This window comes from Pleurodeles waltl, chromosome 5 (genome assembly GCF_031143425.1).
Source record: "Pleurodeles waltl isolate 20211129_DDA chromosome 5, aPleWal1.hap1.20221129, whole genome shotgun sequence".
NCBI lineage: Eukaryota > Metazoa > Chordata > Amphibia > Caudata > Salamandridae > Pleurodeles > Pleurodeles waltl.
In genome coordinates this window covers 1,008,576,151-1,008,603,827 of record NC_090444.1, presented here as the reverse complement: position 1 = coordinate 1,008,603,827, position 27,677 = coordinate 1,008,576,151, and the positions used below count along the sequence as shown (strand labels likewise).

General features: G+C 44.2%; 1 protein-coding gene across 4 annotated transcripts in view; it reads right to left on the bottom strand.

Moving 5' to 3' along the window:
- SLC18B1 (solute carrier family 18 member B1) overlaps positions 1–27,677 on the bottom strand; it is a 615,369-nt gene that overhangs the window by 349,555 nt on the left and 238,137 nt on the right. For all 4 annotated transcript variants that reach the window (XM_069235175.1, XM_069235174.1, XM_069235177.1 and 1 more), the window contains exon 8: positions 12,168–12,269. In XM_069235175.1, coding sequence (XP_069091276.1) covers positions 12,168–12,269 — 102 coding nt within the window. The remainder of the gene's footprint in view (positions 1–12,167; positions 12,270–27,677) is intronic.

The following is a 27,677-nucleotide window of genomic DNA, read 5'->3' as shown; positions in this document are numbered from 1 at the left end:
GGTGTACAGAGAAATGGTGTAGACTGGAGTAGTGTACAGTGGACTTAGATAGAGTGAAATGGCATACGCAGGAGTGGCATCCAACGGACTTGGATAAATTGGAGTGGCGTACGGTTGAATGGTGTTTACCGGAGTGGCATAGAGTGGAGTGGCATAGAGTGAAGTGGCATATAGTGGAGTGGCATACAGTGAAATAGATTAGAGTGGAGTAGTGTACAGTAGATTGGCATAGACTGGAATAACGTAGAGTGGAGTGGCGTACAGTGCAGTGGCGTACAGTGAAGTGGTGCAAACTGAAGTAGCATACACAGGAATGGGGTGGACGTTAATATCATACAGTGGAGTGGCGTCCAACGGAATAGCATAAAATGGAGTGGGGTAAAATGAAGTGGCATTCACTAGAGTGGCGTAGAGCAAAGTAACATACAGTGGAGTGGCATACAGTGGAATATCGTGGAGTGGCAGAGCGGAATAGCATAAATGGGAGTAGCGTATAGCAGAGTGGCATACAGTGAAGTGGCGTAGAGTGAGGTGGCATATAGTCTAATAGTGCAGATTAGAGTTGGGTAAGGGAGCGTTGTGTAGATTGTAACAGTGTGCAGTGGAGTGGCGTAGAGTGGAGTGTTGAACAGTGGAGTAACAAATAGTGTACAGTGGAGTAGCATACAATGGAGTGGTGTACAGTGGAGTGGTGTAGACTGGAGAAGCGTGTAGTGGCATGGGGTAAAATGTAACAGCATACAGTTGGGAACTGTACACTGGAGTGGGCTCCAATCAAATAGCGTAGAATGAAGTGGCGTACAGTGGAATGCCATACACTGGAGCAGCGTAAGGTGTAGGGTACAGTGGAGTGACGCACAGTGGATTAGCATAGAGTAGAATGGCATAAACTGGAGTAGTGTACAGTGGAGTGGCATACAGTGGACTGGTGCACACTAAAGAGGCCTACAGTATTGTTGCATAAAGTGTAATAAAGTGGACTGGCTTTGAGTGGAGTTTTTTGTACAGTGTAATAGTGTAGAGCAGAGTGGCGTAGAGTGTTGTACAGTGCAGCTCTTGGATACCCTCACTGGTGATAAGCCACGCTCTAAAAATACAGATTGATCGATGCAGTGGCATAGACTGTAATATCGTATAGTGGTGCAGCGTATAGTACAGTGGCATACAATAGAGTGGTGTAGACTATAGTGGCATGGGTACAGAGTAATAGCATACAGTGGATGTATGTACATTTGAGTGGGATCCAACTGAATAGTGTACAGTGAAGTGTCATACACTTGAGTAGCGTAGAGTGGAGCAGTGGTGTGGCATACAGTGGAATAGTGTACAGTGGAGTGGCATACAGTGGAATAGCGTACAGTGCTGTTGTAGAAAGGCGGGGCATACAATGTAATAAAGTGGAGTGGTGTTCAGTAGAATGGCATAGAGTGGAACAGAGACTAGCTGAGTAGCATCCAGTGGAGTCACGTAATGTGGAGCGATGTAGAATGGAATGGTGTACAGTGGCATTGCATACAGTGTAATAACGTAGAGTGTATTGGTGAAGAGTGGAGTCTCCTAGAGTTGAGAGGCTTAGAGTGGAGTAGTGGTGAGTTGAATAGCTTATCGTCAATATTCTAAAACAAGTTTACGACCAATTTTCAATTGTAATGCATTTGTTAATTGATTTACATAATCACATGACCATAAATGTGTCTTTTAGTTGTTAATGTAGCAATTCTGAAACTTTCCTTATGCAGTCTAGTTTATTTTTTGGGCCTTCTTGCTACTTTTAGTAGATGAAAGCTAATCATTGTTATAAACATCAAGATTATTATTTTTTCCTAATGGCCCATTATCATGTCCTCCACATAGTAGTTTGCGTAGCTCACTGTAAGGTCACTGTAAGGTCACTTTTCCATTTTGTTGCACAGTGGTGCATAGAAAGATAGCTTTTCTTTACCTTGTTTGGCCACTTTTATTTTGTGAGCCAAAGAGCATGCAAAAAAATTGATGTAGATTGAGATGTATTCTATTTGTTATGTATTTGTTTATAGGTTTTCATTAGCATGTGACCACCAAAGGATCTTCCTAAACCTCATGTAGTAAATTTGAAACTTTGCATTTGCAGTGTATTTTATTTTTTGGGCTTCCTTGCTAGTTTTAATAGGATTGTGCTAAAGGTATCACTTAGTTAAAACATCCTATAGCTTAAAGTTTAGTTACTCCACTTACCTACAGTACCCCACAGAATCATCTGTGCCATCTAATAGGTAGTACTGCCAAATTTGATAAAACTCCAGCCGACGGTTTTAGCGCTATGTGAAATACAAGTCTATGGAAAATGCACTGATTTAAAGCCCTTTTTGCACCCCCTTGACCAAATGCCCCCAAACTTTCAGTCCTTCCAAAATGAATTGTGGGCAGCAGGTCTGCAACGTTTTATGCATATTTGTCACATGGGTGCAAAGTTATAAAGGGACACAAATCTCAAAAACCTCTATCCCCAGTTTCCCTAACAATAACTACAGAGTGACGTCCACAAAAACAAGGTCTTGCATTTGTGAGAGTTAGAGCTATTGCCGCTGTAAGTGACAAAGTACCTATGTGTTTTGGCTTGGAGTGTAGTGGGTGTATGAACAGAGATGCAGCTGCGGCACTGTCTAGAGAACTTAGAATGAGGAATTACCAGTGGGAACAGAGGCACAACTGCAGCACTGCCTAGAGGACTTAGAATGGAGGAGTTACTGATAGGAACAGAGAAACAGCTGCAGTACTGTCATGAGAAATTACCACTGGGATCAGAGAAGCAGCTGCAGCATTGTCTACAGGACTAAAAATGAGGATTTACCGACGGGCCCAGAGAAGTTGCTTGCAGCATTGTATGGAGGACTTAGAATGAGGATTTACCACTGGGACCAGAGAAGCAGTTTGCAGCATTGTCTAGAGGACTTAGAATGAGGAATTACTGGTAGGACCAGAGGAGCAGCTAGCATCACTGCCTATAGGATTAAGAATGAGGAATTACCACTGGAACCAGAGATGCAGCTGAAGCACTACCTAGAGGACTTAGAACGAGGAATTACTACTGGGACCAGAGAAGCAGCTATCAGCACTGCCCAGAGCACTTAGAATGAGGAATTATCACTGGGATCAGCGAAGCAGCTAGCAGCACTGCCTATAAGAAATAAGAATGGGAATTTACTACAGGGACGAGAAAAGCAGCTGCAGCACTATTCAGAGGACTTTAGAATGAGGAATACTGAAAGCAGATGAGTGTGTGTATGACAGAGGGTGCAAAACACCCACACAGAGACAATTATTTCTAAAACAGCAGTGGAGGGAAAACTGGCTTGGAAAACATCAATTAAGTATACCCGAGCAGAGGCACAAGAACAAACCTGAAACTATTGGTGCCTTTCTAAACACTGTTTTTTCACTGGTGTGGTGTAAAAACATTGCTACGGACAACCAAAAGAACACTTAGGCTGCAATGTCTAGATGGGAGGAGGGGCCATCACATGCTGTAACAAGAGGAGGCGTGAACGTAGTGTGATGGAAAATCGAAATGTTCTCTTAGTGAAATCACCTGAGAGGGAAGAAAGCACACAAAGGAGGGACATTTAGAAAAATGCACCAATAAAAAGGAAGTATTTAAGACAAGCACAACAAAGAACCAAAAGCAACAGTGGGTGTGGTTAAAGCCAATAGACTGAATACAGCATGTCATGCAGACAGCACATGTGAGCTGACTAGGCTTGACCTAACCAGTACAGGCCAGAGGTAAACGTTAACACAAAACACTTTTGTGCTACATTTATGTCTGATCTGTCCTTATTTTTGCTTCTCAAAATCTGGTCACCTTACTCACAGCTTCACAATGCAGGAGTGCAATCTTAATCCAGCAAATAACCAAACCATTAAGATAAATAAATAAAGCTGGGGTCGCCACTCAGAAGCGACCCATAACGTGTGCCATAGAGACTCTGCTAAAATAGGAAGTGGTGAGGGTGGGTGTGGCCTTAGTAATGTGTTTTGCATTTGAAAGGGAGTGTTTGCTAGAAGAGGCAGCCTCATAACTGAGGTTTGCAGGCTGGTCGTGTAGCAGACCTTTTGGGGCCCGGTTTAACACCACTGAGGGCAGTGACCAACTGCCACTGCGGGGCCATAGTCACGCAAAAAAAGAGACACACCGATTGGCCGGTGCGCTTTAAACCAGCCAACTGGGTGCAAAGAAGATAAGATTCATGGCACTTATAGGTAAGCACCAAAAGGAGCCCCCCTCATGTGAAAGTAGCCACTGCATCGTTGAAAGGGACCCACCGCCTCCGCTGCTGAAGGGCCACCACCTCCGCTGCCTAGAGGACTGAGCATTTGCCACATGAAGCACGCCTAATGTTTTGGCTGCCATATTTGCCCAAGCAATGTTGCTTGTCAACTGAATAACCGGGACCCGGCAGTGAGTGCGGCTGTATGGGAGCGTCAGTGAGCGAGGCTGAGGAGGAGCACCAGTGAAGGATAAAGAGACTTGAGGCAGAAGCAAAGCTCACAGTGTGCATGCCGGCCAGCATACAGTGGGGAAATCCTTAAAGGGGCAACAATTTGGTTCACAGCCCCAGTCCATCAGAGCGTGCACTGCGTTCCGTGCATAAGTTAATCTGGACACTCTCTACCCCGCCTACGCAGAGCACTGAATGAGGGGAAATTTTAAAGGGGAGTCGTACCAAAATGAAGTGCAACTGGCAAGCCCCTCTGTTTAACACGGAAGGAAGTCATACTGGGGCAGCACACTGGGGAATAAGTGCAACGGGCATGCCCCTTTGTGCACCCTGCTGCACAAACAAGACAGCAGTGTTGCCTCTGGCCTAGTTGTTAAAGTCTCAGACCCAGACACTGAAAGCTAAAGGTTCTAGTCCATGTGTGTCTGTGTTCATTGCCCTGCTCTGACGCCCCCTGCATTGACCGCATCAAAGGAGCTTATATCAGAGAACACAATCAGGGTGAAGGAAGCCAGAGTGCTCAACATAAAGGGAGTTTAACACCCTGGGAGGATGGATAAAAGGGGCAATGCAGCAGGCACTACATGGGTGAGGAGGCCCCCGTCCATTTCAGGGAGAATGCAGAGGTCTCAGCCAAGGCACCTGATCCACCAGAAGATCATTAGAGAGGGCCCATGGGGAGCCTGAATTGGATGAAGATCTGGAGGAGCTCTTGCGGAAGACTTTGGAATTGCTGGCCAGGCAACACGGAAGTGGGGGTGAGAAGAGGCACCGGATCCCTCCCACACAAAGTCTAGCTAAGCGAAGGAGGCCGGCAGCAAGCGAAGGGGAGTCACCAGGGCAGAGCAAGGAAACATGGCCCCTTTTCCCCAAAAAGGGAAGCCCGGGCAACAAAAAAAAGAAAAGACCACAGAAAAGGCCAGTCGGCCTACCAAGGACGCACCTGACACAGATGGACCGAGTAAAGGGAGCAGCAGTAATGGTTGGGAGTCCAAGCAAGGTCGGTTGCTTGAAGCCAGTACAGCGGCGGCCATGGAAGCAGCGGACGGTCAGAGACAAGAGGCACAGGAGGGTAAGCAAATAGCACAGCGTGAGGTGCATGTGCAATGCGGCGTGGGTGTTGCCAGTGGCAACATAGCGAACAATGACACACAACTAGGGATGGTGAACAATGCACAACCTCGACAGGCAGCAGTCCACCAGCAATCCACTGCAGCAGGATCAGGCAGGCTCTTGGGGGGGGGGGCTATTGCGAGGAATCAGCAAACACACCCTTTAGGCCTCCTGCCGGGAAACTCGTGGTGGGCATGGGCAGGCACAGGGCCACCCTTCTCCCTGGGCTATACGCCCTTTTATTGGCCAGGGATGGTTCCAATGCACAGCCAGCTGCCAGGAGGAGTGCCAGCCGAGATAGCTGCAGTCAGCAGTGGGATGAATGTGCCAAAAACAGGAGGATGAAAGGCCAATGACAAGGAGAGGCCTGCATCTGGGGAGAAACAAAGCAAGGACTGAGAGGAGATCAGGGTAGAGAAGAAGGCGGCCAACAGGAATGAACCTCCAGCAAAAGGCACTGATCCCATTAAGAGGTGGGTGGAGCATCCCAAGGGGCAGGAGTGGGGAAGCCAGCAAATGAATACGACAGACCACCTACCCCCGATAATGGCCAAAGTGACAGGCCTGGCTAGTCTGATTCCGCTGGCAGTAAAGGAAAGGATATGGAGGAAGGACTTCATAGATATATACTTCCTCTTTGAGGTGCAGCAGGCTGGGTTAGACTTGACTGGACATGAAAGGACGAAGAGAGAAGGAAGAAGCGCAGGACCAGGGTTAAGAGGAGCATATAAAACTGGCTGCGTGCCGCCCGAACACTAGAATGTGATTTCATTGACAAATTCCCAGAAAACGTGGCGGGGCTGTTCCTTCGTGAGAAGAGGTTACATGCAGCTCAGCTGAAGTATCAAGGTGATGCCTGGCTGCATTACAACGAAGGGTTCCATGAAAAAATGCAAAGTTGGCGCAGCATTGGGGGGGGGGGGGGGCAACAAGATGTAGAAGGGTTCACAAACCATATGGTGGCAACCATGGAAGGGGTGGGCTCACAAAGTATAATTTTCGCACCCTCGGGGAGGAAAGGAAAACTGAAAGGGTTTTCATATGGTTTCAAGGCAAAGGGTCAAGCAGGGAGCAAACAAAGTAGGCCCCGATCACCTGTTGGAAATATGACAAAAATGAATGCAAGTGAGGGCAAGCACGTAAATGCAAGCATAACTTCAGCAACTGCGGAAGAAATCTTTCAGCAGTAGAATGCAGAAGAGCCAAAGGAGCAGGGAAATAAAAAGATAGCATCATCAAGAAATAGTGGAAAAGGGGCAGAGGGGGCCCCCAGGGAACTCCGCCTCCTTACCCACCCCCATCCAGGTACATCAGCTGCTAAATTTACTCAGCACTTACCCCAAAAAGACAGAAGGGCAATGACTGGCAGAAGGCTTCAATGAAAGATTTACCATCCCTCACAACGACCCCTCAGATACTATATGGGCAAAAAATTTAAATCAGTCACAGAGAGCCGGGACGTAGCCAGAGAGAAGTTGGAAAGAGCTGGAATTAGGGAGGGTGGCAGGCCAATTGGTGAACCCCCCACCCCCTTCGAAGACCTTGTGGTTACCTGTCAGATAGCTATCACCAGTTGGGGTTCCACCTGGGTGACCAATTCTATTAGGACAAGTGACTGCCCATGTGATGTTCCATATCCTGCGCATACCGTGAAGCTTTCAACTCCTTCTGGAATGAACACTGCTACAGAGATGCCCTGGGAGGGGGTGCATGCATTATCTAGATGACTTCTGGTTCATAGGCAGAGTGTACTGATGAATGTGAGGTGCTTCTCCAAGCGTTCAAAAGGTTAGCTGCCGAGCTGAGGGTACAGATGGCGCAGGACAAGACAGAAGGGTCAACCACACACTTATCCTTCCTGGTCATGGACCTGGACACCACTGAGGTAGTATGCAGTCTTCCTCAAACTAAGGTACAGGAACTGCAGAAGCTCTCGAAAAAGAAGGCTACGCTAGGCGAAATACAGCAGGTGCTGAGCAGGTTCAACTTCACCAGTAAGGTAATACCAGCGAGCAGATCATTTGCCAGGCGGCTAGCATGGTTGAGCAGGGACCTCAAGGAGAAACACCACAAAGTGCACTTCACAGAAGGGGTCAGGAGGGATGTAGCGCAATGGCTAGGCTTTTTGGTTAGCTTTAACGGAACCCTAATATGGAGGGAACCTTGGGTCTCTGCTAGACAGCTTGAACTCTTTACTGACATGGCAGGGGTGAGGGTTTCGGGGTGGTCTTGGAGACAGCCTGGATGCCAACCTGCAGGCCTGTGACATGGCATGTAGCCGGTTTAACCAAGCAAATAACGGTACTGGAGCTCTTTCCCAAATTTGTGACCTTTACTATATGGGGGTACAAACTCACAGACAGACATATCACCCTATGGGCAGACAACCATACAGTGGTCCAGTCAAACAATTTCAGGACAGCATGGTGCCCGCATGTGGTTCAGCTGCTGCGGCACCTAACTAGTTGTCAACTAAAATACAATATTTTAGTGAGGGCTCTACGGCTGACGCATTGTCCTTTTTCCAATGGCAGAAATTCATGGAACTAGCACCGCACACTGATTCATACATGACTCCTATACCCGGACAGCTGTGGGAACTGGTGGACCAATCATGAGGATGCCGGTAGAAAGCACGCTTGCCCCTCAGAAAGCAACAAGATACAGTAAGTGTTTTAGGAAGTGACTGGAGCAAAGGGCATGGTGAGGTTAGCAATGATGATCTCTGCCTGCACGGCCAGGATGTGATCATGGGGGATGGAGTCATGACCATTTATCTGGCAAGGTCAAAAACTGACAAAGGGGCAAAGGGAAATATTTGCAGCTTTACTACCCGGATGAAGATATACTTTGCTTAATGTGCAGCATGCAAGAATACATCAAGCTAGACAGCCCCAAAGACTTACCACTGTTTCTGCACAAGGGCGTCTCCTGCCTCAGCCATTTTCACTTCAATGCTATATTAAAGATGGCCATCATGAAAGCATAGGTGCGGCCACAACAGCAAATGGTCTCAGTGAGGATCAGATCAAGAAACCAGGGCACTGGGCATCAGGGGCATTTAAGGGGTACATTCAGCCGGTGGCCCCACTAGTTTAACACCACCACTGTTTTTCTCCTTTTGTTTCCCTCTCCAATACAGGCCTCACCGGTAACGAGCGCAAGATATGGATTGTAGGTCACTCAAATACATCAAGTTCACAGTGTTGGGCAATGCAGAAGAACTTTGAGGGGCTGGGGTTGTGCAGCATCATGGTATGGACAACTGGGAATGAGATGGGTGCACCTCATCTCCGATGTGCATTGTGCACTCCAGCGGGAAGGCAACCTGGACACTGTGATCATACACCTTAGGGGAACGATCTAACTTGTTTGGGTAGTAGAAATCTGTAAGGAGCAATGATGTCAGGGCTCTGAGCAGTGGCCAGAATGTGCCAACCTGCAGATATTCTGTAGTCCATAGTAATAGGGAGGCCAAGTTGGAGGAGGGCTTTGGATCACGGAGCGGTAGAAAGATCCAGGTGGGAACTCAACATATCTATGTCAAACGTGTGCAGGGCCAATTCTTGGGGTTTATTTAGGCATGGCTTTATCAACCTTAGGACACCAGGATTTTATGAGGCAGACAGCATCCATTTAACCGGGGAGTGCACGGATATGTTTTTATTGAACATAGTTGGGGCCTTACAGCAGATAGGTTTCCAATAACATAAGCAAAAGGGGAAGCTGCCTACGGTCGGATAATCACAGGCAGCGTGACAAAAAGACACAGTAGGACAGATAACACCATAGCCTAAAGGACAAGAGCTGCTCAAGGAGTGTCCTTGGGATGCCTCTTGGCAGGTACACGAGGGAGCAGCAACAGGCCAACATGGGGGTTAGCAGCGGGAAGACACGGCACTTGCAGCCTGGGCAAGGACAAGGGGCAGTCCACCTCGATTTGGTAGCAAGAGAAGCCTCCCCACTGGAAAGCTGTCTAAGAGGCCCCTAGTGAGAATCGGCTGTGCAAGAACACAGGTGATTAGTGACGTAACAACACAAAGAAATGAAGGGTCAGAGAACCTGTCCTGGCATTGAACTTGTATGGCATGATTGCATGTCTGCTTTTGTATGAATTAATAAACTGCGGCCGTTTATGATCCAAAATTGTCTTCCCTTTTCTTTGAAGTAAACAAAGGGTGGGGAGGGTACTCAGGTCCGACTGGAACGGCCTAGAAGAAAAGGGAATCACTGCCCATCTGGGTGGGGTTATGAATTATGGCAAAAACGTTACGAACTGTCATGGTTTTGGGAAAGCTGAGGTAGGGCATTAGCTTTTTTTAAATACCTGCCTCCAAAATATTCTAAAACAGGGTAGGTCCTGTTGGAGTTTCATACGCGTTTAGTGTTTTCTTGTTCTCTTTTCAGAAAGGATTGTTTTACTTCACCCTCATGCAGACGAACCATATAAGGTAGGATAGCCTGTCTGTTTGCAGTGAAAATAGTTAAATGACAACCCCACACACACAGGTGGAATCGAAAGTGTAAGAGAGAATGTGCAGTAAAACTCACACTGTATTAAGCCCTTCGTTGAATATATTTATGTATGGATGTTGGCCAATTAGATCGAGCAAAGTTCAGCACTGTAGTAGTAGTCTTATGCTCACCACCTATAATGGAGGCCAATTCTGGTAAATGACTGTACAATTCATGACAAAGGGTCAGCATTCAGGACAAAATTCAGGATAAAGTAAGGTAATTTCACAAGATAAGGGAAGGTCACTTTTACAGAAACACTTGAGGAGGTCAAACAATAATATAGCAATATTATAAAAGTACGTAAGTAGAATGCAAACACAAGTCACACATTACATCCCTAGGTACCACTGAGATTACGGACAAAAAGATGATTAAGGACAACGGATAGTTGCCCAAAACAACAGTAAGTCTGTGTAAATAACGGACAGGTGGTCACCCGAAGCGGCCTATGGTCAGTGACAGAAAACAAGAATTATTGACAGAGGTAAAGAGTAAAAGAGAATTAGTCTGAACAGCCTGATTGTGTTGGTTTTCTGGAAACTGAAATATTTGTCAATGTCGAGGATCCTTGTAGGGGAAATGGTTGCAGACTCTAATCTCGTTCACATTTAGTGAGAAAAGGGCATCCTTTGGGGTGAAGAGCGCATGTTCTAACAAGGTAGTAGATCTGAAAAGCGAAAGATGGGCAAGATCTGTTTCAAATGATGTGCGAAACGCAGGAGTTGAGCTGAATTCAATCTGCAACTTTCAGTGAATGACGTGAATCCGAGGTCAGTACATTTCATCAAAAGGGAATGCAGTTGCTACTCATTTAAACATACTGTAGGAACTTTCATTGGATACCACTGGATAGAAATTACGACCTCCTTGATGACACCCTCTCTACCCTCACATCGGATATCTGGGGCTCTCGAAGAAGCAGTTTTAAGTCAAAATATCATTAGCAAAATGCAAAAATATATTTCAGACAAATATATCGAGTCCCAAATATGATTTACAAAAATTTCATATCATTCATTCTAACAAGGCGATATTTTTGTAAACAATATTTAGGACATCATCCTTTAATGCCGGAAGACATTTCGTTACGATGTTCTGGTACTGTACCAAACAAAAGTACATCTACAAAATACAGTGACTACAAAAACAGGTGGGCAATATGTGCTTAAAACTTTGACGACTCAATCACATCCAGGCAGCATTTAAATGGTTCTCAAGGATCAACGACAAGCGGCATGCACACACCTTGCTTGGACAGGGGGCCAGTGATACCCGTTGAAAGTGGCATCTTGCTAGGCACCAAGCAGGAATCTTTTAATTTTTTTGCAGGCCCCTTTCCCATAAAATATTCAACAGGACATACTGAGCAGAAAACTACAGAAAAATAAAACGCTGAGACGAACATTGCACCCAACTATATGAAACAACATCAATGAAGATAAACCCAGAATAATCACAGTCATAGTTCTAGAAACCGCCAAATGTTTCTTATTTATTTTTGACAGGAGAATGTTGAGATGGCTTCTGATGATGGTGCTGCTGTTTGTGGTTTTATCTGAATTTTAATTCAGCGTTCTGTATTTAAATGTTTTAACTATTTTCACCTTGTTTTTTATGTTTTAAATGTAATGATTATTTCTAATTAACAAACAACAAACTACTTATATTAAGACCTTTATTGTGTCATTCAAGAAGATAAAAGGAAGGCACTGGGTTGCAGAGGGTTCGCACTTGCAGCTTAAAGTGATGCCCTAAAATCACTCCACTGCTATCAACGAGGAAATCCACCAAATGCTTGGAGACCAGGAATGGTTTCTGTAAAGAGGCTGACGGACAAAAGTCCTTGTCGCACCGGCTTGTTGGGTACCAGACCCTCAAAAGTGAGCTCGTCTGAAAGGTGAGCATTTCAATAACATTATGAGTGAAAAAAGGGTTGCAACGGCGATCCTTAGTCACCTATGAATGATATCCAAAAATCAACGTGTTTCTGCAATCCAACATATTTATACGCCTACTAATTCTACCGTATTTGCAAACAGAATAAAATGTTATACTTACTGGCTTTTTATCGCTTATCAATCCTAGCAGTGGTGATGAAAGCGCATAGGACAATGCAAGACCAAGGAATACCAATCCCACATGGCCAACTGGTAAATGGAACTGCGGATACAAAATTATTACATTTGTCAAAATTACATACACCATTAATCCAGTTACAAAACAATACATTTAGTTATTTCATTTGCTTAGGGTGACTTAGCACTTCGGAAAATATGCCTGAAACTACCGTGAGAAATTGAATGTTACAAGGAATTGGTAAAGTAAATATAAAATTACTTTGTAAACAAAATTATCCTGTTTTATTGATTAGGAGACAGGATCTGCACCGAACACAGAGTCACTGTTAAAGTCGTCTATTACTGTCTCATTACATACGTAAATTAGTTAACTTAGCACAAGGATTTCAACATACCCCATATATTCACACTTCTGACAAAAATAAAATAATGGTTGTTACGCTTTAATGCAATAAAAACACCAAAACCTACATAACATTTGGAGCAAACAAGTCACGCTGAGGACCTGCATGAAAGCTACATCTCAAAAAAGCACCTTTATCTAAATTAAATGAAATCTGAGATAGCGCTTTGAAGCTCCACGGAAAGCAACACACTGGTGAGGACCTGAATACGACTGGCATGGTACTGACGAAGTCCAAAGTCTACATACAAGTGTACGTGTGGTAACACCCTGCCACTACCGTGCAATTGTGAGTTCATCCTCACAGAACTGGGAACAAGGGCGTAGCTTGGGTAGTAAGATTGAGGTGTGTGAACTTCAGATTTTACTATCGGGGTGTAATACCACCCCCCCCTGTAGCTACGCCCCTGACTAGTGGGAATAACCATAGGGATTTGGGATTCTAAGGTCAAGTTTGCAATACATTTCCTTTTCCATACAGATTAATGCTCAGAGTTACCGCCTGCTATGAGCAGGTGATGAATGGGGCTGCAGGGCAGTGACGCAAGAAAGGGGTAGAATGTCAGTGATGCAGGTTGATGGAGCCAGCTAGAGGGGAGTCATGCATGCTCTCCCATGCCCAGTGGGGGGAGGGGGAGAGGGAAAGAGGTAAGACTACACTTGTCCCTTCAACCACCTTTCCAATCCTTCTGTGATTTTAACAGTTCAATTTTTCCCGTCAGTAAAATTTGATACAGCCTGGTGTTCCCTAAATCCGGGTAATACAGGTGCCTGAAGGCTGGGCCAACAAACAGATACCACTCCTCCTGACTTACATCTGGGTGGTTAAATGCAGCAGACCAGAGACAGGAAGACTCAGAGTCTGATGAACGGTTAACATATTACAATTGTATTTTATTTCAATTCAATTTATTTTATTTCACGATTTGGAACTCCAAAGAGGTCCACAAGTACACGAATCATCAAAACAATACTTAAGATAAAAATAGAATCAATAAAGTATTTAAACGAGGTTATCTTTAAAATACAATACAGTCAAGTCTCTACCCATCACTTTTGTCTTAGAATACCGTTCAATATTTATATATGTAAAACGACAATCACAAAGGGAAACTTCTGTATGATCACTTTAGTTCTACACCCCTCTAGCCAATTACACAAAAATGAGGCCATTACTATACTGGTGCAGATTGTGGACAATTCCGGAATTGACTCATTACAAGCAAGCGCTAATGGAGATAATGGATCTCGATAAATCAATTTCTCTACCGTGGTAAGATCATGTAAGGTACTGGTTATATAACCTAGGGCTGAAACACTATTGGGACGAACCTCATACACTTACGATGCAATCCAAGGCTCGACTAAAACCAGCATACTGGGAATTCTCTTTGAGTATTCCTTTTCGCAATCAGAATTTGGGTAGATTGACGTCCAGTTTCTTGGATATTAAACCTATACCAAGAGCTGAGGACTGGCTAGATACAATCTATCCCAGGCGAGCGAAAACATTGTTCATGAAATTTCGATATGGGATTCTTCAGATTAAAGCTTTTACTATTAAATAGAGCCCCCAGAAAGAGAATAATCATGAGGTGATATGTGGGCTATGCAATATGGAGACTATTTAAACTGTGGATCATGTTTTGTTCTTCTGCAAAGCCTATGACACACCTGGGAAAAAATGGATTCAACCTATTTGTAGGAATGCAGGAATTAGAAATTATAAAGAAGCGTCCAGATTACTTAGGTCTAATACTATCCCATCTACTGTTTTTGGAATAAGACGCTTTCTTTTAGCGACTTCATTTATCAGGGACAAGGAGGGCCTGAGGTTTTAATAAGCTCAGATTTATATTTATAGACAAATCTTATGAAGATCAAATGGCAAATAGGCCCTACTCTAAGCAAGTTAGTAGACCCTGAGAAACTATTCTGCCTAAGATGTAATATAGTCCTTTAAGTGAAGGAAAATATAGGCTTTTGGGTATTTTAGGACTTTTTCTTAACTTTTTGGATTTATCTATTTATTGCTTATATAAATGGTTAAATAGTTCTCCCATAGTTAGTTAACAAGTATTTGGTAGTGTGGGAGGCCAATTTTAGGAATTTTAATAATCTTCATTTAAAGTAACAATGTAAATGATTGTTATTTATTGTTTTTAGGAGATTCATCGGTCATTATTTATGTAATTTGGTTTTAGTACCCATGTGAATAATTGCTGTTGGAATGATGTGTCTTTCGCTCGACTGTACTTTCCTTTTATGGCTTTTAGACAAATAAAGGTGTTAAGATGATGAAAAATAATCCTATGCAAATCATTGTGAGATACAAAAGATAGGTTATTGCTCAGCAGCTTTACACATAATAACAATTCCATACCAATCTACAGTGTATATAGTGCATTAATCCTAAAATAATAGCTTCTGGGAGGTGCCTGCACCTCACGTCCCTGCTGGCTTATTTCGCATTTTATATTCCAATGAAGTGAAATATACTTAAAGATAGTTCATTAGGAAAGTACATTCTGTTGCATCCACCAATGGATAATCGAATCAATAAAGTTTTAAAAAGGACTTAAAAAACTTAAAATTCCTGAAACAGAATATTTCATTGGTAAATCCTAAAATAAATATGGTTAGGGATATTTGAAAATCACTGAATTGGTTACCGGCCTAAGCCTCCTCTTTTCGAGACAAGACTCAATATCCAACAGGAAACTTTTACCCCTTATAGCCTCTTTTAGGCTTTTTTTAAATAACAATGGCAGTTGAGATAAGATAAGATCAACATCCAACTCAAGCAATTGCACAGCAAGGTTATAATTTAAAAAAAAAACTGTGATTTTTCTCTTAGCGTATCGAAGATTTCTTTGTATGCTAAATGTCTTAGGGTAGATTTGGCACTATGGGGCTGATTCCTACTTTGGCGGGCGGCGGTCGCCGCCCGCCAAGCGGGAACCACCAGAAGACCGTACCGCGGTCAAAAGACCGCGGCGGTCATTCTGACATTCCCGCTGGGCTGGCGGGCGACCGCCAAAAGGCCGCCCGCCCGCCCAGCGGGAAAGCACCAGCAACGAGGAAGCCGGCTCCGAATGGAGCCGGCGGAGTTGCTGGTGTGCGACGGGTGCAGTTGCACCCGTCGCGATTTTTAGTGTCTGCCAAGCAGACACTGAAAATCAATGTGGGGCCCTGTTAGTGGGCCCCTGCAGTGCCCATGCCAATGGCATGGGCACTGCAGGGGCCCCCAGGAGCCCCACGACACCCGTTCCCGCCAGCCTGGTTCTGGCAATGAAAACCGCCAGAACCAGGCTGGCGGGAAGGGGGTCGGAATCCCCATGGCGGCGCTGCTTGCAGCGCCGCCGTGGAGGATTCACAGGGGCAGCGGGAAACCGGCGGGAAACCACCGGCTTCCCTTTTCTGACCGCGCCTTTACCGCCGCGGTCAGAATTGCCCCAGAAGCACCGCCAGCCTGTTGGCGGTGCTTCCTCCAGGGTAGGAATCACCCCCTATGGGTTAAGCAGTAGGCCCTCCGGATTACCATTGCTAGGCCCTGTGTATAAGCACTCCTAATCCCGAATTCAAGCCTTAAGGCTGCCACGGATGCCAAATTATTGCAAGAAACCAAGTGTCTTAAGATCCGTCCTTCTATCTTATTTAAAAACTCCCATTTAGAAATGTCAATTCCTTCCATGCCATACAGAAGGGTGGACGGAATCTTTGCTTGATAAACAGTTATTAGATGAGAGAAATGCCACCGCCCAACTGCGTTATAAAAGGCCAATATACTGTGTGCCTGAGAAAGAGCCTTGCTAACATTATTATGTATATGGTCTCGATCAACAAGTGAACAAGATAAGGTTTTTCCCAGGAAGCGATAAGATTTCACCTGCTCCAACCTCTGCTGACCCACGGGCCAGGAGAAATTATTTTTTTTACGAGATTTCTTCCCTAAAAAGCATATCACTTGCAACTTTAGCGCATTCGTTTTAAAATTATGCTGCTTGGTATAATCACTTAGGGCAGCCGACGCCTATTTAGACCTTTCGGGTTACGATCAAGCACCACTATGTCATCAGCATACAAGAGGCAAGGAGTCGAACAACCTCCAATTTTAGGCGCAAAGCCTTGAGTATTCCCTAAAGTGGAAGGCAGATCATAAATATATAAGAAAAAAAGAAGGGGAGCCAACAGGCAGCCCTGTTTTAAACCAATTTTTGTAACAAATTCAGCAGACAGACCCAGCTCTTCACCTAAGAGCACCTTACACCATGTAGAAGAGTGCTGTGACTAAGTGTAACAAATTCACAGAAACACCCAATTTTAGTAATTTCTTCCATAATGCCTTATGATCCACCCTATCAAAGGCTGTTGAAAAGTCTACAAAAGCAGCATATACCCCTAGCCAGGACATACTTTTCATTTATGATTTGCATTAGTAAGATGTTATCTAAAGTGTCCTGCTCCTTCCTAAAGCCTGTCCGTTCCAAGGAAGGACCGAATTTTCCTCAACCCAAGATGTTAAATGCTCAAGTATGCTTTTAGCAAAGATCTTGCCTCCAGCATCCAACAATGCTATTTGCCGATAATTTATGGGTAAAGATCTATCACCCTTTTTATACATGGGGACTATAATACTCCCGGTCCTAGATGCCGGAATTATGCTTTTTGACTAACAGCGGTAAAATACCGGGGTAAGAATCCTTGCCCAGAGTGAGGGCTCTTGTTTAATTACTGCCATGGGAACCTAGTCTGGGCCCATTGCTCCAGAGGCTGGCATCGATCTTATAAACCCCTCAATCTCGGACACTGAGGGAGCACTAAAGACATCAGGCTCCACCCAACTACCAATCTTAAGGTCCATTTCACCTGACTCAATTTCCCAGTTTAACATTTTACAGAATTACATTCTGGACACCCTCCTGTACCCTTTTACATTTGACAACATAGCTCTATTCTGAAGGACAATCCCCACTAATGTGCCACTGATCTAGCAAACTAGTCATGACCACCATGCAGATTGTATGTCCCAAACACAAGTGAAAATCTCCTGGGGCTGCATGATCTTTGCTAACTAGATGAGGGAGAGTTAGTGTTATGGGCCAGTGGCATAGCGAGGGTGTGATTGGCCCTAATGGAAACAACAAACATGCCCCGTCCACCCCTCCAGGCTTGAAAATAAGAAAACTGCTATAATTGGGGTGCAGTGAGCCCCTAAACCCCCGGGGCCTGGTGCCACTGAAACTGCTGCACTACTGATGGTTACATGGCTGTTGAGGTATGCAAATTGTAAGAAGCCAATGGCAGAGGTGTAATGCCCTGCAACCAGAGTGTGAGGAGTCTCCCAGGTAGACGCAGCAGCATGAAAGAGGAGGAAATAAGAAGATTTAAGGGGCAAATCTCCTTCAGACAGCAGCAACACTGCATGATCCGGTGCTGTTCATATCACTGTTAACCTAAAAATTCTGGAAGATGAAGGAACTGAATACAGCCAGCTCCTTTTCCAGAGCAACCACTGACTTTGGATACATAGTGCAATCACCAGATACCATCAAGTCAAAATCATACATGATACCTCTGAGCAGATCTGGACTCATCATAGCCCTACTAAAGGTAGGGAATATTTGATGAGAGCAGAAATATGGGGAAGGGAAAAGAATGTTCCTTCAAAAAAGGAAGAATTGAGTAATATGTGATCCATCAAAAAGGGAAAGGGCAGGGAGGCGGGAAGACCCCAGCACCTCCCTGGGAGAGATCCTGAAATAGTTGGAGGACGGGTTTTCCTGGGAGACCAAAAGAAAGATATGAATAGATGTGCACAATTGTGAGCTGTGCAACTGTAAAAGGAGTGCAAGCACTGGGTCATTTGAGGGCCTGTCCAAAGTACCTGTTGTGCGTTGTAAAATGAGCTGAGACCTCCCCACTATCTCGGGTACTCTCTGGAGGGGGCATAAGGTGGGGAGGCAAGAGAACCTGGTGTCTGTTGTTCCTGAGTCCTCAGAACTTGTGTCTATTGTGCTTTTTAAATGTGAAGCAATATCACCAGATCTAGCTCTGATTAGGAGGAATGAGGAAAAGGATAAAGATACAGTGCATGTCCCTGCAACTAATATGCAGGCCAAACAGCAGCCAGTGCAAGGGCAACGTTTAAGCGAGATGGATTTACAGGCCCTCTCCAAGAAGAAAAGATGAAAGCAAAGCATACTAAAGACCAGACACCTTATCTATTTAATACGATTGGGGATCTGAGGGCACATGTTCAGAGATGGCAGTACTGCAACAGGGTGCCTAAAATATGTAATAACAAATGGCACAAGGACACAAACACTTATAGCTTATGGTACTGATTGTTCCCAACAGCTGCTCCTGCAAATAAGTGAAAATTGGTGGGACACATCTGAGCCCCTGAAGTCGTTTGTGGAAAGTAGCCACGGATTGTGCAGGCAAAGGCTGTGAAGAACCTCCTCACAAGGATTCTTAGAATTCCTTTCCAGAAACTAAAACCCAAAACTCCATCGACCATGTACAATAAATCAGTTTTTTCAAGACAACTGAGTAAAAGAATATGTGCTAGGATAGTCCCTGGTAATTACTTGGGTTGCATTCTGGCCCATCATTATCTTACACACCAGACTGGACTGTTAAAATTATCTCAGGGCTGCATCCCAGTCCACCATTATTTTACTCACTGGGATGGACTGTTCCCACAAGAAGCACGGTCTGTACTGATTTTCATAAGGCAAGCCTCAGTGGTTGGACTTTTTGCAAGCATTACTTCCATCCCATCTTTGAGTATATTCTGTAGCATTCTATTTGGCAAAGGAATGACATGGGTCCCTTGCTCACTGTGCCATAAGTTCCAAACTGTACCTCACTGATGAGGCTAAGGAGGCCGAAATCAGACTAGGGCTGCTTGTGTTCCCTCTTAGGGGGGGGCTACCCTGGTGGTTCCGGATGGACTGTTCCCATGAGGAGCAAAGTCAGTACTTATTTGCATAAGGAGTGCCTTTGTCTAGAGCAGCACAGTGGATGAAAAGCAATGGGTTGGAATGCTACCAAGAGTAATTGACAATGGTTAGACTTTTTGCAAGCATTCTTCCCATCATCTTTTCTATGTATTTTGGGACAACCAAATAGATGTGTTCTATATTCAGAAATCTGCATATAAAGCTACAGAGTGGGGAAATGTAAGATGACGCTCATTCCTGATATGGAGGCAGCAAACTTATGAGCACAGACTATCCATCAATCTGACAATTTTTTGTTGTTATGGGTCTGCTTGTTAACCGGTTAGTGGACTGCAGTGTAGCTGTCTCATTCCTGTAAAAAATACACATGGTCCATTAAGCTGCATCTAACAGCCAAGACTTCTGCTTCATATCATTCTAAGGGGTTGCTCATTTTATTCCATGTTCTGTGATTCACTATGTTGGTCTCTTACTATTTTTTTTTTTTTTCTATGAACCATGAACAGACTGGTGTGTAATCTGTAGTTTGTATCAGAGTACTCAGTCTTCAAAATTCTAAATAAGGCCCTAAGGGTCATAATAATATATCAGTAGATCATACTACTATTTACTCGGAATTTGTGCAATGAAAGTTTAAAATGCTGTGACTTTTTTTTTTTTTTTACATTGTGGTGCCTTTTGGGTCCTGCTCAGACCAGACTACTGTGCTACAAAATGGGCGAAGAGAATGGGGTGAGCATGAGAGTCGACTGCTCCTAGAGCAAATTCTACTGGAAAACATATTGCATTTACTCTGGCACAAATCCCCTTTTAATTCAACGACATGACTTATTCTCGTCTATTGCCTGCCACATCTTTTACTAAATATCATTGGTTCTTTACTCCATATATCATTGCCATTCTTTATTTTCTATCTACCCTACAATGACTTATCTTCTTGCTCCCGTTTACCTCATCTTGTTACCCGTCTTCCCCACTTCTCCTTCATCCTCTCCTCTCCCTTCTAAGTCCTACCCTTCACTTTACCCCACCACCCAATTAATGTGCTGTCCTACATGCATTTCCTCCTTCTCAGTCTGTATTTTGTCTTTGCTCATCTTTCTAATTCATAGCCTCCTTACTATTCTCTCCAACAGAGTAATGTATGCCCTCTTGCTGTCTTCGACCACCCTTTCAACTGTTCTTATCTCCTCTCACTCTGCCTTACTTCAATGGCCCACCCACACTTTTCTATCTCTCTGCTCCCAATCTCATTCTCCTTTTTCCCTCTCATTCCTTTCCCATCCATGACTCCTATCCTTTTCTCTTTCGTTGTCTCTCTGCGCTACCCACTTTCTCCCTCCCTATTACTCTCTACACTCTTATCTCTCGTCCCCTCCCTTTCGTCTCCTAATTCCTTACTGGCAATATTTTTGTTTTCCCTACACTGTCTTATTTCTTCTACTTCATTTCGCTTCCATCGCATAATTTATAATTTCTTTCTTTTTTAATTTTCTTTCTTCCTGACTCACTTTTGTTCTGCTATACTGAAGCCTGGAGGTGAGACAGTGGGGTGTGAAATGTCCAGGAAAGACTAAGGGCCTGATTTTGAGTCTGGAAGTCTCAAAACTGCCAGACTTGCGGTGGTGGTTGGACCGCCACATTAGAACCCTGGCGGTCAGATCGCAAGGGGACCACCGTCTCCGCCAGCATCGCTGATCCCAATAGGCTGATGGCAGTCTTGGTTGTGATCTGCCAGGGCAGAACGGACGTCAGCACCACCGTGCTGATCACAACCATGTTCTACGCCAGCCTTTTCAAGGCGGTTCAACCACCATGAACAAGCGCTGGGGCCCTCCTGTGGCCCCCAGCACATTCTGGGGTGCTGGCCACCTCCCAACCCGTGCAACGGCATTGGTCTTGGCTTAATGTGGAGCAAAGTGCAAAGCCACCCCATGTTTTTCACTGGGTTGAAACCAGGGTTTCCGCTGGTCAGCCCAATGAAAAACCTGAAATAGTGCAAGTGGGGAGACCTCAAGGTCCACAGAGGGCTCCTTGCCACAGGTCTAGAGGTCAGGTTTTTTTAAAACAATGCTGGATCCCGGAAATCTTAACATTTTTGAAAAGTATACAAAATTCTGAAGGGGTCATTTGTGTAGATCCTACAAGGTTTTCCTACAGAAAATAACAGCTTACATAAAAATATATTGAAATTGAGGTGAAAAAAAACAGCCATTTCTCCCCACGTTTTACTCTGAACATTTTCCTATGATGTCAGATTTTTAAAGCAATATACTGTTACGTCTCCTTGACTCTTCTGGTTGTGGGGATATATAGAGCTTGTAGGTTCATCAAGTACTCTAGGTACATAAAGACAATAAATGAGCTGCACCTTGCAATGGGTTTTCTTTCTATACCAGGTATAAAGTAATACATTTGGTGAAATATAACGAGTGAAAAATAGTTATCAAGCAAACCTTTGTTTTTCCAAAATGGGCACAAGATAAGGGGGTTGAGAAGCAGTGGTTATTTACACATCTCCAAATTCTGGGGTCTCCATACTAGCATGTGAATTATAGGGCATTTCTCAAATAGACGGCTTTTTTACACACTTACATTTGAAAAATGTAGAGAAAGACAAGAGGCAATAACACTTGTTCAGCTATTCTGTGTTCCCCCAAGACTCCTGATAAAAATGGTACCTCACTTGTGTGGGTAGGCCTAACGCCTGCAACAGGAAACGCAACATCGACACATCACATTTTTACATTGAAAACTGACATGTTTTTTGGAAAGTGCCAAGCTGCGGATTTTGATCTCTAGCTCAGCCAGCACCAAGGGAAACCTAACAAAAATGCACATTTCTGAAAACTAGGCACCTAGGGGAATCCAAGATGGGGTGACTTGTGGGGCTCCCACCAGTTTCTGTTACCCAGAATCTTTTGCAAACCTCAAAATATGGCCCAAAAAACACCTTTTCCTCACATTTCGGTGACAGAAAGTTCTGGAATCTGAGAGGAACCACAAATTTACCTCCACCCAGTGTTCCCCCAAGTCTTCCGATAACAATGGTAACTCACTTGTGTGGGTAGGCCTAGTGCTCGCAACAGGAAATGCCCCAAAACACAACATGGACACATCACATATTCCCACAGAAAACAGAGCTGTGTTTTGCAAAGTGCCAAGCTGTGGATTTAGGCCTCTAGCTCAGCCGGCACCCAGGGAAACCTACCAAACCCGTGCATTTTTTAAAACTAGACACCTTGGGGAATCCAGGATGGGGTGACTTGTGGGGCTCTCACCAGGTTCTGTTACCCAGAATCCTCTGCAAACCACAACATTTGGCCAAAAAAAAACACCTTTTCCTCACATTTCAGTGAGAGAAAGTTCTGGAATCTGAGAGGAGCCACAAATTTCCTTCCACCCAGCGTTCCCCCAAGTCTACCGATACAAATGGTACCTCACTTTTGTGGGTAGGTCTAGTGCCCGCGAAAGGAAATGCCCCAAAACACTATCTGGACACTTCAAAATCATCAAATACAAAACTACCTGTTTTTGCAGGGGACACCTTTGATTTTGGTCCTGGGCTCAGCAGCCATACAGGGAAACCTACCAAACCCAGACATTTCTGAAAACTAGACACCGAGAGAGTCCAGGGGGGTGTGACTTGCGTGGATCCCCAGTGTTTTCATACCCAGAATCCTCAGCAAACCTCAAATTTAGCTAAAAAAAAAAAATCACATTTTTTCCACATTTCTGTGTGGGATCACAGTCCCGGCACAAATTTCCTACCACCCAACATTCCCCTCAGTCTCCTGGTAAAAATGATACCTCAGTTGTGTAGGTGGGCCAAGTGCCTGTGACAGGGAAGAGCCAAAAACATGTGGAAATTGAAGGGGGACCAAATCGGGTCCAAAAGGGCAGGTTGAAAAAAAGAATTTTAGGCTGACAAGTGGGGCAGAATTTTTATCGGTATGCTGGGTGGTAGGAATTTTGTGTATTCGTGCAGATTCCGGAAGGCTCCATCACAAAAAAGTGAAAAAAATGTGTGATTTCCAGCAAAGTTGGAGGTTTGCAGGGCCTTGTGGGTAAGAAAATGGTGCGGGTGCATGTGAAGCACACCAATCGGGACTCACCCAGATGTTTAGTTTTCAGATGTGTCTAGGTCATGTGGATTTTTCTACATGGCAGCGTCCCAAAGTCCAAAAAGTGTAGCCCTCACCATTCCAAGTGAGACGATTTTGAGAGTTAGCCATGCTCTCGTGGCAAAAATATAAAAGCAAAACCCCAAATAATCAAATGCCCTCTTGCTTGCCGTGAGATAAGATGTTTTAGTGTGCCGAGGGAGAGCTGAAAGACTGTTACCCCCTTCAGTTGAGGTGGGGGCACAACCATTCCCATACCTGGTTGGTAGCCACCACCCCACTATTTTTTGATTATTTTTTTTTTATTCCCTGCCATCTAGTAGACTTTCTGCCCCTCCCCCCGGGTGTGGATCGGGGGTAATTGCCCCCTTCTGCCCCCTGGTGGGCAGAACAACTTTGGCCCCATTTATGTGGAGTCAGGGTATGGCCATACCCCCACCGTCTTATTTTGAAAAAAATAAATAAATATATATATTATATATATATATATATATAGCCTACCGGCATCACTAGTAGGTTGCTATAGTTAGGACCATGTTTCCACAGGAAAGGCATTTTTTGACTTTCCTATATCTTTTGCATCGCTTGACGAATCTTCACAGAAATTTCACAAAAAAGGGTGCCAGTAAGTCTTGTTGGTCTGGGCAAGTTTCAGGGTGATCTGTCAAGAAATTAACAGAAATACAAATTTGTATATCTAGAGCCGTGGATGTTTTGCAACAAATTCCCGAATAAGCGTGCCAACAGGAATCCTATGATTGGGTGGCCACACAGTGAGCAGAAAGTTGCAGCAGCCATTTTAGGTAACGGGGACACGGTTTCCGGGGCTGAAAATTAAAATCAATGGTTGCATAAGAGATCGGGGTAGAGGTACCCTGAACCTATATTAGGCATATTGGCACATAGGGGTCTTTGAGGGACCTCTCAGGTGTATAATATGTTGAGAATCAGGTATTTTCTTCCCATGCACGATAACTGCAAAGTCCTCAAGAGTGTCAGCGTAGGCCCCCCATGTAAAGTTGCGATTAATTTGCAAATATCTGCGGGGAAAAAATCACATACACATACAGACACTAGTTCATTCACTCGTAGATGCACTCAGAGACTAATGCACCCACTCACACACCCACTCAGAGACTCACACCCACTCCAAAACCTACTGAGACACTCATGCACCCACTCACAGACCTACTCAGAGGCAGCCACATCCACTTTAAGACCCACTCAGACCCTCACACAGACACTCACAGACACTCATGAACCCACTCACAGACCCACTCAGGCACCCATGCACCCACTCACAGACTCACTCAGGCAGTCACATACCCACTCATAGGCCCACTCAGAGACTCATACACCCATTCACAGACCCACTCACTCACACACCCACTCACACTCACAGACCCAGACAATCATGTATCTACTTAAAGACCTTTAAAGAATCGTGCATCCCATCAGAAACTCGTGCACTCAATCACAGACCCACTCAGAGACCCATGCACTCACTGACAGATCCACTGAGGTACTCATGCGCACACTCACAGACCCACTTAGTGACTCACGCCCTAAGGTAACTAGAACTCGCACCCTCGCCATGCACTGCTACTTACCCCACATATTCCATCACTCATGACATCTTTGATAACATCACTGATAATATCAATGTAACATCTGCAGTAAACTTATCTAGCAAAAAACTGTGCATGGCGGTGCACCAGTTATAGTTACTTGAGCTAACCATATCTATAACTGCTGAGGTTCTATGGTTTTGTGCAAGTAAATTCAGATCCTAACTATAACGTCCCTGTAACCCTAGTTTTTTAAAGTGAATTTATATGTTTTTTCTGTTTTTTTTTTTTATGTATTCCCTAACTACAACACCCTGTGGCCAACCCCCTATAACCACCTAACCTTCCACCACCTACCCACCCAACCCTTATAGAAAGAGAGAGAGAGAAAGTGGGAGATTGAGAGAGAGAGAGCAATTTAGGCTTTGATGAAGGATATACTTAGAATTATTGAAAATAAAAAGAAATTGTCAATTAAAAACAATGAGATCACCTTACAGTAGTAACTTAAATATTTACAATTAAAAAGAAACTAAAACAGGAAATAACCACAGAGGCACCCAGACTAGAACCCTTAACCTTTTAGTGTGCATGTCTGAGACCTTAAACCCTAGCCCAGAGGTGTTACTCCTTACTTTGCAGTGTCCGGACTTAGCTACAACATTCAACCCACAGATTTTGAGGGGAAAAGATGTCAATGTTCCATCACTAGGAATGTTTAGCAGTGAAAACACTAGAAAATAAACAGACAATGCCAAGCAACACTAGGATTTGAACCTTCAGCCTAATGAGTGACAGCACAAGACCCTGGCCAATAGGTCAGAATTGACTGTTCTGCTCTGCATCCAAACATAACTATAACATGCTTATCAAACATCTTGCTAGTCTGACTCTTTTAAGTCATTGTATGGAGAGACCATTTCAATAACAACCTGTCTCTCTCTCTCTTCCACTCCATGATGGGATGGAAGATAGAGAGACAGAAAGTGAGAGATTGAGAAAGAGGGAGATAAATTAAGTGAAATAGACTGACAGAGAGAACTTGAGAGGGAGAGGGCAGATTTTTTAGGCTTTGATGAATGATATACATAGCATGAGATATTTTAGGACGAAGTAAAAAGAAAACTACATTTGTCATTTAAAATGAGTGAGATCACCTTCCACTATAAACCTTAAACTTTTCAAGTTTAAAAGAAAGTGAAGAAGGAAAATGACCAAAGACACACCTGGATTACAATCCTCAACTTTCAGTGTGAAGGTCTGTGACCTTAACCTCTAAGCTACAAGCGACTTCTTACTGTGATTCTTCAAGACATACCTATGACAGTCAACCCAACCATGTGATTGCAAAGAAACTTGAATGTTCCATCACTGGAAAGGTTTAATAGTAATATAAACTAGTGAATAAACACACTGCCAAGCAATACTAGGATTTCAACCATTTAGACTACTGAGTGACAGCACAAGACCTTGACCATTAGGCCAGAAGTGACTCTCTTCTGCTCTCCATTCAAACATAACTATAACATTCATACGAAACATCTTGCTAGTCCTACTCTGTGAAGACATTGCATGGAGAGACCATTGCAAAGACCATCTCTCTCTCTTCCTCCCAATTATGGGAGGGAAGAGAGAGAAAGTGACAGGACCGCGGGGAAGCTTTAAAGCCCCTGCGGTCCGAGCCGGCTCACCAAATCCTGCGGGAGCCAGCATTGTTTCCCTGCACGTATATTTAAGTGAAGGGAAACAGATGAAAACCGCACTTTCTGCAAGTGAGAGCTGTTTGACAGCTCTCACTTGCAGAAAGTGAAGTGTTTGCTCTGACTTTGTGGGAGCTGCCGAAGCACCTGCCAAGTCAGAGGAAACAGCTTTGTTCTGGAGGTGGGCACCTGACAAGAGTTATTAATTGGGAAGGTCATTTTGGATCTTCCTGCAATTAAATAGTTTATGAACTGACCTAATAATTCATAGGTCATTTCATAACATACTAATCCAAATGCAAATATTATGTGTGCATTTTGTGGCCAAATTTTTCAAATAAAACAATATTACAACAGAACCCTAAATTTCATTAGGAGACGGATGCCAATTATGTTCACTCCTAGTTTGCAGTTCTACCTGCTAGTAAGTACTTGCTGAAATGGGCACAAGGCATAATTTTAGACCTGGCATCCATGTCCTGGTTTCCCCCTAACTTTTGCTTTCTGACCTCCTGTTTTTGTTGACTTTGTTTTGCTGGCATTAGGATTTTTTGTACTTTACCACTGCTATCCAGTGTTAAAGTACTTGTGCTCTGTTCCTAAAAACAGAGAAATGTCAGCATGTACTTACATGTCCTGAGAAAAGTGCACTACATGCGCCCAGGGCCTAAAACTTAAATGCTACTAGTGAGCTTGAAGCACTGACTGTGCCATCACCTAAATAGCC